Source organism: Garra rufa, chromosome 13, assembly GCF_049309525.1.
Source record: "Garra rufa chromosome 13, GarRuf1.0, whole genome shotgun sequence".
Classification (NCBI taxonomy): domain Eukaryota; kingdom Metazoa; phylum Chordata; class Actinopteri; order Cypriniformes; family Cyprinidae; genus Garra; species Garra rufa.
In genome coordinates, this window is record NC_133373.1 from 1127708 (window position 1) to 1140311 (window position 12604).

General features: G+C 35.0%; 2 protein-coding genes across 3 annotated transcripts in view; one reads left to right on the plus strand and one right to left on the minus strand.

Moving 5' to 3' along the window:
- Window positions 1–12604, minus strand: part of LOC141283608 (A-kinase anchor protein 7) — a 286494-nt gene that overhangs the window by 13987 nt on the left and 259903 nt on the right. The window lies entirely within an intron of this gene.
- LOC141348671 (laminin subunit alpha-2-like) overlaps window positions 1–12604 on the plus strand; it is a 35161-nt gene that overhangs the window by 4088 nt on the left and 18469 nt on the right. The window contains exons 4-13 of the mRNA XM_073852948.1: window positions 1213–1395; window positions 2065–2219; window positions 3294–3437; window positions 3652–3785; window positions 5210–5369; window positions 7216–7340; window positions 7438–7600; window positions 7698–7842; window positions 11114–11252; window positions 11364–11484. Coding sequence (XP_073709049.1) covers window positions 1213–1395; window positions 2065–2219; window positions 3294–3437; window positions 3652–3785; window positions 5210–5369; window positions 7216–7340; window positions 7438–7600; window positions 7698–7842; window positions 11114–11252; window positions 11364–11484 — 1469 coding nt within the window. The remainder of the gene's footprint in view (window positions 1–1212; window positions 1396–2064; window positions 2220–3293; window positions 3438–3651; window positions 3786–5209; window positions 5370–7215; window positions 7341–7437; window positions 7601–7697; window positions 7843–11113; window positions 11253–11363; window positions 11485–12604) is intronic.

Below are 12604 nucleotides of genomic sequence, written 5' to 3' on the forward strand. Positions count from 1 at the left end.
CATATTTACTGACATACTGCTCAAGACTTACTGATATAAAAATTGTAATTAAACTTTATTTGCATCTGAAGACTGATTTTATATAAAGTGTACCTATATATAGTATATTTGCAATAGTTCCACTTTAGCACAATCAAATTTAGTTAAGTATATCTTTAGTTGGACGTCTGCACAATTAAAATGCATTAAGTAGAAAATTAGTTTTACACTTCATATGTGACCCTGGACCACAAAACCAGTCTTAAGCAGCATGGGTATATTTATAGCAATAGCCTATAATACATTGTATGGGTCAAAATTATTGATTTTTCTTTTATGCCAAAAAAATGATTAGGATATTAAGTAAATATCATGTTCCGTAAAGATATTTTGTACATTTCCTAACGTAAATACATAAAACTTAATTGTTGATTAGTAATATGCATTGCTAAGAACTTCATTTGGACAACTTTAAAAGCGATTCTCTCAATATTTAGATTTTTTTTTTGCACCCACGATTTTAAAATAATTTTATCTCAGCCAAATATTGTTCTATCCTAACAAACCACACATCAATGGGAATCTTATTTATGCAACTTTTAGATGATGTATAAATCTCAATTTCAAAAAAATATGACTGGTTTTGTGGTCCAGGGTCACATATATACCAGATGTATACTAAAGTACAATTTCAGGGTACTTTTTATTAATTACATAATATGTAAGTGTATTTATAGTATACTTAGCATGAAATAAATGTATGTTGAATACATTGTGGTATATTATTTTTCACTAGGAAGGTTCATTAAAATTTAAATGTAAGATTTTTTTCTTTGATTATGGAGTAAATATTTAGCATTTAAAGACTGATATTATTTAAAGTGTACCTAAAGTATACTTGCAATAGTTCCACTTTAGTACAATCAAATTTTGTTAAGTATATCTTTAGTCTGCACAATTAAAATGCATTAAGTACAAAATTAGTTTTAGGCTTTAAATATACCAGATAAGTATACTAAAAGTACAATTGCATTTTGTATTTTATTAAGTACATAAAAATACATTTTAGTATATTTATTTCCACTAGGGAGGATAATTTCAATTTCAATTTAAGATTTTTTTCTTTGATTATGGAGTAAAATATGACCTGAGCATATGTTTGATATGTTGATATGATTGTTTGCGATGTTCAGCTAAGCCTGTGGTTTTTTCTTGTTTTGTGTTTGGCTGTAGATCTGGCAGCAAAGATCCAGACCACTAAGCTGAAGGCGGCAGAGGCCAACGATACGGCCATAGATGTGCTGAACCGCCTGAAGGACATGAACCTCAACCTGATGGGCCTGAAGAGGAACTACAGCAAACTGGAGGACGACGTCAAGAAAGCCAACAACCTCATCAAAGACCCGGAGAAAAACAGTACGACATCCATCCACCTCCAGCAATAATCGTTCTTTATAGAGACAACAGCTGCATGGTTCATGAAGATTTGATTTCTTAATTGAAATGTTTGTGTTACAAGATCACTTAAATGCCTATTTCGTATTTTTCCCCCCCCATTTGATTTTGAACGTCAACAGCAATAAGTATGTATACACGATTTTCTTCTTTCATCTGTGCGAATGATTTTGAGAGCGCTCTCCGCTCCCCGAGGCTTCAGCATGGTGCTTTTATCCAGAGCGCTGCATGTACAGAGAGAGTGTTTTCCCAATCGCTCCGTTTCTCCGTTCTTTGTTTCAACCAAACAGGATTAAACGCAGCCTTTGAAAGCTTCACTAAGCTTGTTATCCTAATGAGCGCTTTAGCTAATTACAGATGGAAACTCTGTCGTTTTTTTCTCTCTCATCTTCTCTTTTGAAATAACAGCTCCACGTCTATCGCTGCCTACGCTGCAAATGACAGATATATAACATGTCACTTTTCTCCCATTCTTTCATAGTTTCTTGCGCTCTTGTTTTAGAGCCTTTCATTCTCCATTACTTACGGCTCCGCTATCCAGCATGTTTCTAATGTGGTGTTTATTTTATTCTGTCACGCTCTTGTGTGTTAATGTTGGTGACGGCCGCTCCTCTGCGTGTTTGTCTGCAGTTCATGCGGCTGGAGCTAAAGTCAAGGATCTGGAGAATGAGGCTGACAGGTTGTTGGAGAAACTGAAGCCTATTCAGGAACTCCAGGACAATCTGAAGAAAAACATCTCGCAGATTAAAGAGCTCATCAATCAGGCTCGCAAACAGGCCAACTCTGTGAGTACTGCTCGTCATACACATAAAAATATAGTTGCTTCACGATGCCATAGAAGAACCTTTTTTGTTTAAATGGTTCAATAAAGAAACTTTAACATCTGAAGAAACTTTCTGTTTCACTGAAGGTTCTTCAGATAATAAAAATGTAAGAAAATGGTTCTTCTGTGGCATCACTGTGAAGAACCTTTTAAAGCACCTTTATTTTTAAGAGTGTACTCTAGGAAAGCCCTTTAAAATATGTCTAAATTTTGACCAAATTCTGAGTTTTCTGTTTTAATTTATTTATTCTATTTTTTTTTTTATAAAATTTGTATTAAATTAAAAAAAAAAAAGTAAAAAAAAAAATCTAGATTTTATGCAACTATTTATATGTATATATTTCTATGATAGGGCCCTGTTTTTTTGTTTTGTTTTTCTGTGTTGTGTATTTTATTCACTGCAAAAAAATGCTTTTCTTACATTTTTGTCCTTCTTAAATCAAGAAGGATTTTCTAGATAAGTAAAAATGTTCTTGTTTTCAGAAAAAAACAAGTTAAAATTAAGTGAGTTTTTGCTTGAAACAAGCTAAATAATCTGCCAATGGGGTAAGAAAATTAATCTAGTTGTCTGCTTGAAATAAGATTATTTTTCTTACCCCATTGGCAGATTATTTAGCTTGCTTTAAGCAAAAACATGCTTAATTTTGACTTTTTTTAAAACAGGACAATTTTTTTTCTTATCTAGAAAATCCTTGATTTAATAATTTTTGGATATTTTGGCTGAAAACAAGACAAAAAATCTGTTTTAAAACATTTTTTGCAGTGTTTTCTCTGGTAATCAGATGAAGTCATAAAACATTACAAATTAATTAATCTTTTAATCAAATCAAAATTAAACACTTAAATTTTTTTTTTGCCAAACAAAGTGCTGCACAACCGATGATTACTGTTATTGACTGCTTATTCATTAAAAATACATTTTTAACAATACATTTAAAAAATGCTCTTGTTGATTTCTCCTTGAATATGCAGTAAATTACTGCATGAAAATAAGATTCTGTGCTGTGTTTGACCTCTTTTGACCTTTGTCCCCTAGATTAAGGTGTCTGTGTCATCCGGTGGAGACTGTATCCGCACCTACCGGCCAGATATCAAGAAAGGCCGCTATAACACCATCATCCTCCATGTGAAAACCGTTGCTGCTGATAACCTCCTCTTCTACCTCGGATCAGCCAAATATGTGAGTGTAAAACTGTCTGGATGTCTTCAAGTCTTCTGCTTAAGCGATCAGTCTGAGGTTCACACTCCTAAAGGTGTACATCTGAGTCAGTAACACAGATGACAAGCTCCTTACTTTCCATAACCTCTATTAAACAGCTGCTGGTCATGGCTCAGAGAGAGAAATAATAGGAAATAATGTTTCATGAGTGCTAAGTTTCCTCAATCATGTGTAGGTGGATTTCTTGGCAATCGAGATGAGGAAGGGTAAGGTGAACTTCCTGTGGGATGTGGGATCAGGGGTCGGCCGTGTAGAATATCCTGATCTCGTCATCAACGATGGAAACTGGCATCGAATCGAGGCCTCGCGGTAATTCAGAGTTCACATACACTGTGTTTTGCTGAAAAACAACAGCGCAGCAAATCATTTTCTCATTTTCTGACAGCATTTTAGCACCCTTTATGACCCTTACACATCCTTAAAACAAGATACATTTACTTAAGACGGCAAACTGTGTAAGATCTGTTTTTATGCAAGTAAGTTTTCAACTTAGAATTAAAAATGTAATTGTTTCTTTTGTCACAATTGCCAGTTTATATATTGCAATTTAAAGGATTAGTTCACTTTCATAACAACAATGCACAGATAATGTACTCACCCCCTTGTCATCCAAGATGTTCATGCCTTTCTTTCCTCAGTCGTAAAGAAATTATGTTTTTTTTTTTTTGAGGAAAACATTTCAGGATTTCTCTCTTTATAATGAATATGGATGGAGCCCCGAAGTTTGAACTTCCGAAATGCAGTTTAAATGCTGCTTCAAAAGACTCTAAACTATCCCAGTCGAGGAGGAAGGGTCTTATCTAGCGAAACGATCGGTTATTCTCGAAACAAATTGACAATTTATATACTTTTTAACCTCAAATGCTCGTCTTGTCTCATCTCAGCGCAGCACATTCAAAGTGTGTGTGATTTGGGTAAATACAGTTAGGGTACGTCTAAAAATTCCCATCTCGTTTATGTCTTCAATGTCAAAATCGTCCTACAATGCGGTTTTTACCTTTTTTTTGTTAAGGGCGTTTGAGTTTCTTTGTATTTTCACTTTGTAAACACTATGTCGGTACTTTTGCAGCGATCTAAGGCGATTTTAAAGTTAGGTAAGAAAATGAGTTGGGAGTTTTTAGACATACCCTAACTGTATTTACCCGAATCACACACACTTTGAATGTGATGAGACAAGACCAGCATTTGAGGTTAAAAAGTATATAAATTGTCATTTTGTTTCCATCCATATTCATTATAAAGAGAGAAATCCTGAAATGTTTTCCTCAAAAAAAAAATAATTTCTTTACGACTGAGGAAAGAAAGACATGAACATCTTAGATGACAAGGGGGTGAGTACATTATCTATGCATTGTTGTTATGAAAGTGAACTAATCCTTAAAGTTTGAGTTAACGTCTCATTTTATAGATAGATAGCTAGATAGTTATGTTATCTTAAAATTATGAGATCTTGTAACTCGCAATTCACACACACACACACACACACACAAAAAAAACTTTTTTATTTTCTGGTAATTCCAAGTTTAAATCTTACAATTTTGAGTTTACATCTCGTTTTTTATTTATTTATTTTATTTAGAAATGTCTATGCATTTCATAATATGCATTTAATGATGCAGACAGATCCAGTAAAGATAAACCATGTTTGGGGCAAACTTTTATTAACTATTTATTAGTACTGCTGATTATTAGTGGCTCAAGTGCTGGTCTTTTTCTCATATTGTGGTGTTCAGTATCGGGCTGAACGGCAGTATCTCTGTCCATGCGCTGGAGGGACCCAAAACAGGCATCTTACCGACACACAGAAGTGCCAAATCACCTGAGAGTTACACCGTGCTGGATGTGGACCAGAACGCTTACCTGTTTGTTGGTGGCATGCTGGGTTCAGTGAAGGTAAGAGAGACCACTTCATCAGTCCATCACACACTGCATTTACTTAATTTGTATTTGAATCTGGTTTTCCAGTAAAAATATATAAACATCTTTAAAGGATTACTCTACTTCCATAATTAAAAATTTCCTGGTAATTTACTCACGCCCATGTTATCCAAGATATTCATGTCTATCTTTCTTCAGTCGCAAAGAAATTAAGTTTTTTTGGATTTTCCTCCATATAGTGGACTTCATTGGTGCTCAATGGATTGAAGGTTAAAGATGCAGTTTTAGTGCAGCTCTAAAGGGCTCTAAACAATCCCAGCTGAGAAATAAGGGTCTTATCTAGTGAAACGGTTGTTCATTTTCTTTAAAAAACTAATATTTATACATTTTTTAACCACAAACGCTAATCTTGTCTAGTTCCGTGCAAGCTCTATGTATTCCAGGAGTTTGACCCTCTTTGTGCGTTCACTTTGTAAACACTGGGTCTGTACTTCTGCAGCGATTTAGGATGATTTTGAAGTTGGAGGAGAAAATGAGATTGAAGTTTTTCAGCATACCCTAACTGTCTTGGACCAGAATACACAGAGTGTGCATGTGCATCACAGAGCTAGGCAAGATGAGCCTTTGAGGTTAAGAAGTATATAATTTGTACATTTTTTGAGAAAATAACTAATTGTTGTGCTAGATAAGACCCTTCTTCCTTGGCTGGGATTGTTTAGAGCCCTTTGAAGCTGCACTGAAATGGAACCTTTTTAACCTTCAATCTGTTGAGCACCATTGAAACTCACTATATGGAGAAAAATCCTGGAAAGTTTTCCTCAAAAAATGTAATTTCTTTGCGAGTGAAGAAAGAAAGACGTGAACATTTTGGATAACATGGAGGTGAGGAAATTAGCAGAATTTTTTTTTAATCCTTTAAGGTCATACACCACACAATTTATTTATTTATTTATTTATTTTTATTTTTTAAATGGACTGGTTAATTATGAGAATTTGCTTCCATAACATGGACATAACACTGATTTATACACATTATTCAGCTTTAGTGCTCAGATCAGTTCAATAGTGTCAATGTGGAAAAATGTATTGATTGTAAATTAATTTGTTTCATCTCAAGTCAGTTCAAATGTTGTTCTCACCTGATACAAACTATGCATTAAAGAGACCTAAAGTCTTAAAAAATGGCATACTGCCCTAACAAAAGCCAAATTTTAAAAGTTCCAGTCTTGTTTATAGACCTTTAAACTTGGCAAATTGTATGCCATCAGCCCATTTTGTGTAATTTTTTTCTTCGCCACCACAGAACATGTGTTAAATTGGACATTAGGCCTTGATTTCAGAGGTACTACCATAAAAGTAGATCTCTGTTAATTCATGTGCATCCGTGCTCTTGTATTATTCATAGTAAGATGGCAGTGATGCACAAAGGAAATTGTAATGAGTAAGCATGCAAAAAAAAAATGCCCCACGCACATGTGAATAGTTTCTCAAGGGCAGAAAAAAAGTTTCTTGTGTGTGTGTGTAAAAGTCTGTTTATTTATTTACTTATTTTTTTATTATTTGTTATTTTAGGGACTATGTTGTCACTTTGAGAAAATTAAAGAAACAAAATTCTGAGAAAATAAAAATCTTTACAGAAAATAATGAAATGGAAAATATGTGGGAACCCTGATATTAAGTCTGAACTGTTTTTTATCATGTGAAATATATACAGACTCTCCTTGTGTGTGTGTGTGTGTGTGTGTGTGTGTGTGTGTGTGTGTGTGTGTGTGTGTGTGTGTGTGTGTGTGTGTGTGTGTGTGTGTGTGTGTGTGTGTGTGTGTGTGTGTGTGTGTGTGTGTGTGTGTGTGTGTGTGTGTAGAAAGCGGAGGCTGTGAAAACCACCACATTCTCAGGCTGTATGGGAGAGACGTCTCTGGACGGAAAACCAATCGGCCTCTGGAACTACAGAGAGAGAGACGGAGATTGTGCTGGATGTGTGGTCAGGTGAGCAAACACACACAGAAACACGCAGCTGTAAGTTCAGTGTCAGGAGCTTAGTGTAATGATGTGTGTGTGTGTGTGTGTGTGTGTGTGTGTGTAGTCCTCAGCCGGCGGACACTGAAGGCACGGTTCAGTTTGACGGAGAGGGTTACGCCGCTGTCAGCCGTCCCACCAGATGGAACCCCAATGTTTCCACGGTCATGTTCAAGTTCCGCACGTTCTCCACAGACTCGCTCATGATGTACTTCGCCACCAAGGACATGGTAACAACCCACACACACCTACACCATATCAGTTATTTTACAGTATTTACATGCATTCCACTGGTTATATCTGTGCTCTGTCTGTCTGTCTGAGCAGAAAGACTTCATGAGTGCAGAACTAAGAGATGGGAGGGTGAAAGTGAGTTACGATCTGGGCTCAGGCACCGGCTCCATCATCAGTGACAAACGCTATAATGACGGGAAATGGAAGTCGTTCACCATATCTCGCATGAAGAAAGAAGGTACAGATATGAGAACAGAGCAGCTCAGCTTCAGCAGTGTGCCGAGCCGATGTGCAAAATGAACATCTGTTACTCAAACGTGTTTCTTTCTTCTGTTCACATTGGCCTTTTGCTGGCTTTTTATAACAGTAGTCCATACGACTTGCAATGTATTTAAAATCTTCTGAAGTCATGTGATGACATAATATCGCTTATATTTTATGTATATATATTTTTATATACACTCGTGGCCAAAAGTTTTGAGAATTACATAAATATTGGAAATTGGAAAAGTTGCTGCTTAAGTTTTTATAATAACAATTTGCATATACTCCAGAATGTTATGAAGAGTGATCAGATGAATTGCATAGTCCTTCTTTGCCATGAAAATGAACTTAATCCCGAAAAAAAACTTTCCACTGCATTGTTAAGAAGGCTTCAGGGCGTTCAAGAAAGTCCAGCAAGCGCCAGGATCGTCTCCTACAGAGGAAACAAAAACCCACTAATTCTGACAAACTCCAAGAAGTGATTATGAAAGAAAGGGTTGCTATCAGTCAGGATTTGGCCCAGAAGTTGATTGAGAGCATGCCCTGTCGAATTGCAGAGGTCCTGAAAAAGAAGGGCCAACACTGCAAATACTGACTCTTTGCATAAATGTCATGTAATTATATTTCAGTACATCACAGAAACAACTGAAACAAAGATCTAAAAGCAGTTGAGCAGCAAACTTTGTGAAAACTAATATTTGTGTCATTCTCAAAACTTTTGGCCACGACTGTATACATATATAATGTTTTTTTTTTTGTTTTTTTTTTATAATTAATTTTTATTTCATTGTTAGTTTTAAAAGTGATTGTATTTATTTAAGTACTTTTATTACTTATTTTATTTCATTTAGTTGCCAAAGTAATTAAAGAGATAGTTCACCCAAAAATGAAAATGTGACGTTTATCTGCTTACCCCCAGGGCATCCAAGATGTAGGTGACTTTGTTTCTTCAGTAGAACACAAACGAAGATTTTTTAATCAAACCGTTGTCATATAATGGCAGTCAATGGTTACCAAGTCTTCAATTTTGAGTCAAAAAACATACACAGACAAAACCAAATTAAACCCTGCGGCTTGTGACGATACATTGATGTCTTAAGACACACAAAGACTGGTCTGTGCAAGAAACTGAACAGTATTTATATAATTTTTACCTCTGATCCACCTAGTGTTGCTTTCGTCAACGAAAATTATGACTAAATATCGTCGTCAACGAACCTTTATCACGTGACGAAAACGAGACGAGACGAAACGAAAATGCTGGTCATGTGACGATGACTATATAAAATGTATTATGAAATATCGTTGACGAATAAAAACGAGACTAAATGTTGTTTACAAAATAAAAACTATGCTAAAATGTCTCTTTTATTTTCATTGACGAAAACGAGACGAAACGAAATGTTATAATGTTAGATTGATGTGCGCATGCCCAGTAGCCAGAGCTGTATCCCTTCTAGCCTAAACCGCAGGCGAGCGGCGTCACTCCCTCAAGCTCCACTCGCTGAATTATCTAGAAGACGCCCACAAACAAAGTTAAGTCTGACACAGATAAAGGGACCAATGGCCGGCCAGATAAGGTTCATATTTGGGGGAAAAAGAAGGAAGAACACATACATTTTTTTCTACTTTTTAGTAGTGATAGGAAAATTAAGCTTTTCGAAGCACCAAAGAGATCAACTGTATCTAAAATGGTTCATTACTCGAAGCTTTTCAACACGTTGTACACTAATGACATCTTGTGGTCAAAGGTGGAAAACGTTTCTTTTGCATCCCAGATGTCCAAGCAATTTTTGGATAATTAATTTCATAAAATAAATAAATTTATGCTAAGAAAACCATAAGAAATATTTTACTTACAGAAGGTATAAATGAATTAATCTGTAAATAAACTTAAAAAAAAAACAAAAGTACAAAAGATTCTTGTATGCATAGATGATCAAGTAAATTAAGAATATTGTTAAGTTGATTAATATTCGAAGCTTCTGTGTCGAACGTCACATCACTAATTTTTAGTAAATTGTAGCTTGACCTTTCAAACCTTGTTTCTCTTTTTTTTCTGACATTGTCATGTGATGCTATTTTATTTATTGTTTTTATTTAATTTTTTTCAATTTATGTGTGTGTACTTCTAACATGTTTGGTAGGTAAAATAAATGTTGTAAATTAAAATTAGAGCATCTTCTGCAATGGATGCATTTTTCAGCCTATAAGGTAACAAAAATATAATAAGAACCTTGTTTGAAATAGGTTTGGCTAAAAGAAAACTTTGGTTTTGTCTATACTACTAGGTACTTATACTATATTGACTGGGTTAAATAAAATTGCATTACTAAAAATAGACTAAATGTAATCAGTTTTCGTCGACTAAAACTAGACTAAAATGTCATTCGTTTTCGTCGACTAAAACTAGACTAAAATAGTCATGGGTAATTCTGACTAAAATAAGACTAAAATGCTCAGACTTTTAGTCGACTAAAACTTGACTAGACTAAAAGGTGTATGAACTTGACTAAAACTAATAAAAACTAAAATGTCAGGTTCACACAAAGACTAGACTAAAACTAAAATGAAAATCGGCCGCCAAAAACAACACTAGATCCACCGCAATGTCCAACTGTCCTGAGCACGTTCACAACAGACGGCGCGCGATGAAGAGCAAACAACCATAACTTTAGTGGATCAGGCTCAAAAGGTCAACATTCCCGGATGAGTTCGCGCAAGCAAACACAATCTTTTAGTTTTTAATCAGTTGCAACAATCAGCATAAGCACAAGTACCACTTTGAGTAACCAACACACCCACAATCTCTCTGTGTAAACCATGATGAACATTGTGGTGGATTAGAGGTAAAAAATTATATAAATACCGTTCAGTTTCTTGCACAGACCAATCGTCGTGTGTCTTAAGACCTCAATGTATCGTCACGAGCCGCAGGGTTTAATTTGGTTTTGTCTGTGTATGTTTTTTTTACTCTTAAAGATTTGGTAACCATTGACTGCCATTATATGACTGACAGACTGCACCGGTTTGAGTTAAAAATCTTCGTTTGTGTTCTACTGAAGAAACAAAGTCACCTACATCTTGGATGCCCTGGGGTTAAGCAGATAAACGTCAAATTTTAATTTTTGGGTGAACTATCCCTTAAATTTTTGTTCATCTAATTTGTTTTTGTTTGTTTGTTTTGGACAATTAAAATGAAGTATATTTTAATAGCTTTAGTCACACTTTCTCTTTTACATTAGCAACCATCTCCATAGTGAACATTGATAATAATGAGGACGAGCGGTTGCGGATGGCGTCTCCAGGTGGAGCTACAGGCCTCAACCTGAGGGAGGATGAGAGGATGTATTTTGGCGGTGTACCCAAGAGTGGAAACTACAGGTGTGCAAATGTGCATTCTGATGTTATTAGATGAATTCCTCCTGTATTTAATCTTACGTCTGCTTTAAGAAGCAGTTGCTGACTGAGGTTTTTATTCACATGTTTCCTCAGGTCAGAGGTGGCTTTGAAGAGGTTCTCTGGCTGTATGAAAGACATTGAAGTTTCCCGAACGCCGTACAATCTGCTGAGCAGCCCAGACTACACAGGACTGACTAAAGGCTGTTTAATTGAGGTACAGTAACACAACACCTTCCCACTGTAACTTTTACTTCACTAAAGGCAACATTTACTCAATTTAAATATTTCTCCACAAGCACTTTCTTTTAAATGAGCAATACAAGAGACAGTGTTTAGTCCCGAAATCAAAAGAGAATTTGCATTTCTTAGTCATCGGTTTTGAACCCTCTGAACTTTTTTTCTGTATTTTTAAAATCAGTTTTTAACTTATGTGTAAAAAAGGTCTATGTTAATATTACTTAATCAGATAGTTCACCCAAAATCAAATCTGTCATCATTTACTCACCCTCATGTTTTTGAAACATGTATGACTTTATTTTTTTGTGCAACACAAACACTTTTTTTTTTGTCCATAATGACGGTCAGTGGGGTCCCCATTTTTTAGAATATGTTCCTTTTTTCCACAGTCATTGCAGGTTAATAAAATGAGGGTGAGATTAAAACCTGTAATTTTCAGATTCTAAATTCACTTTTGAGTTGTGAAATTTCTGTTATAAAATTAAATATGAAGGTCTCATCAGACCAAGAGACCTTAATTTACACACAGGCTGTTAATAAAAAAACACTATAGCAAGGTCGCTTGGTGACCCCTGGTCTGCTCGTGTTGTCTTTAATAAAGTTTTTTTCTTCTGACTTCTGAATCCTCATCTTCTTAGCACACATACATATGTGTTCAATAGTTTGTCTTGAACAGGAGGGTTTTACTCTTGCACTGTTCTATTCCAATATTTCAGAGAATATTATTCAGTGAATTAACATTATCCAGTGAAGTATTCTTCACTCTTTAGCCTATTAAACAGCTTATAAACCTACTAAAACTGTATTTAAATATGAAGTTGATGTGACTCCTGTCCTTTGTTTATTTTCTCCATTTGAAAACATTAGACATTCTACATTTATTTTGCTTATTGTTAATATTAGTGTTGCTGCTGATGCTTTTTATAAAGAAAATTTTTATTGTTGTAATATGAAGATTAAATTTAACATAAAAGACTACTAATATTCAACACTTATTTTAAAGACGACAGAAGGAAAAAACTAAATATGCACTTACTTCAATCAGTCATTTATTTACTTTATAACATTAAATAAATATCAGTTCTGCGTATCAGTTA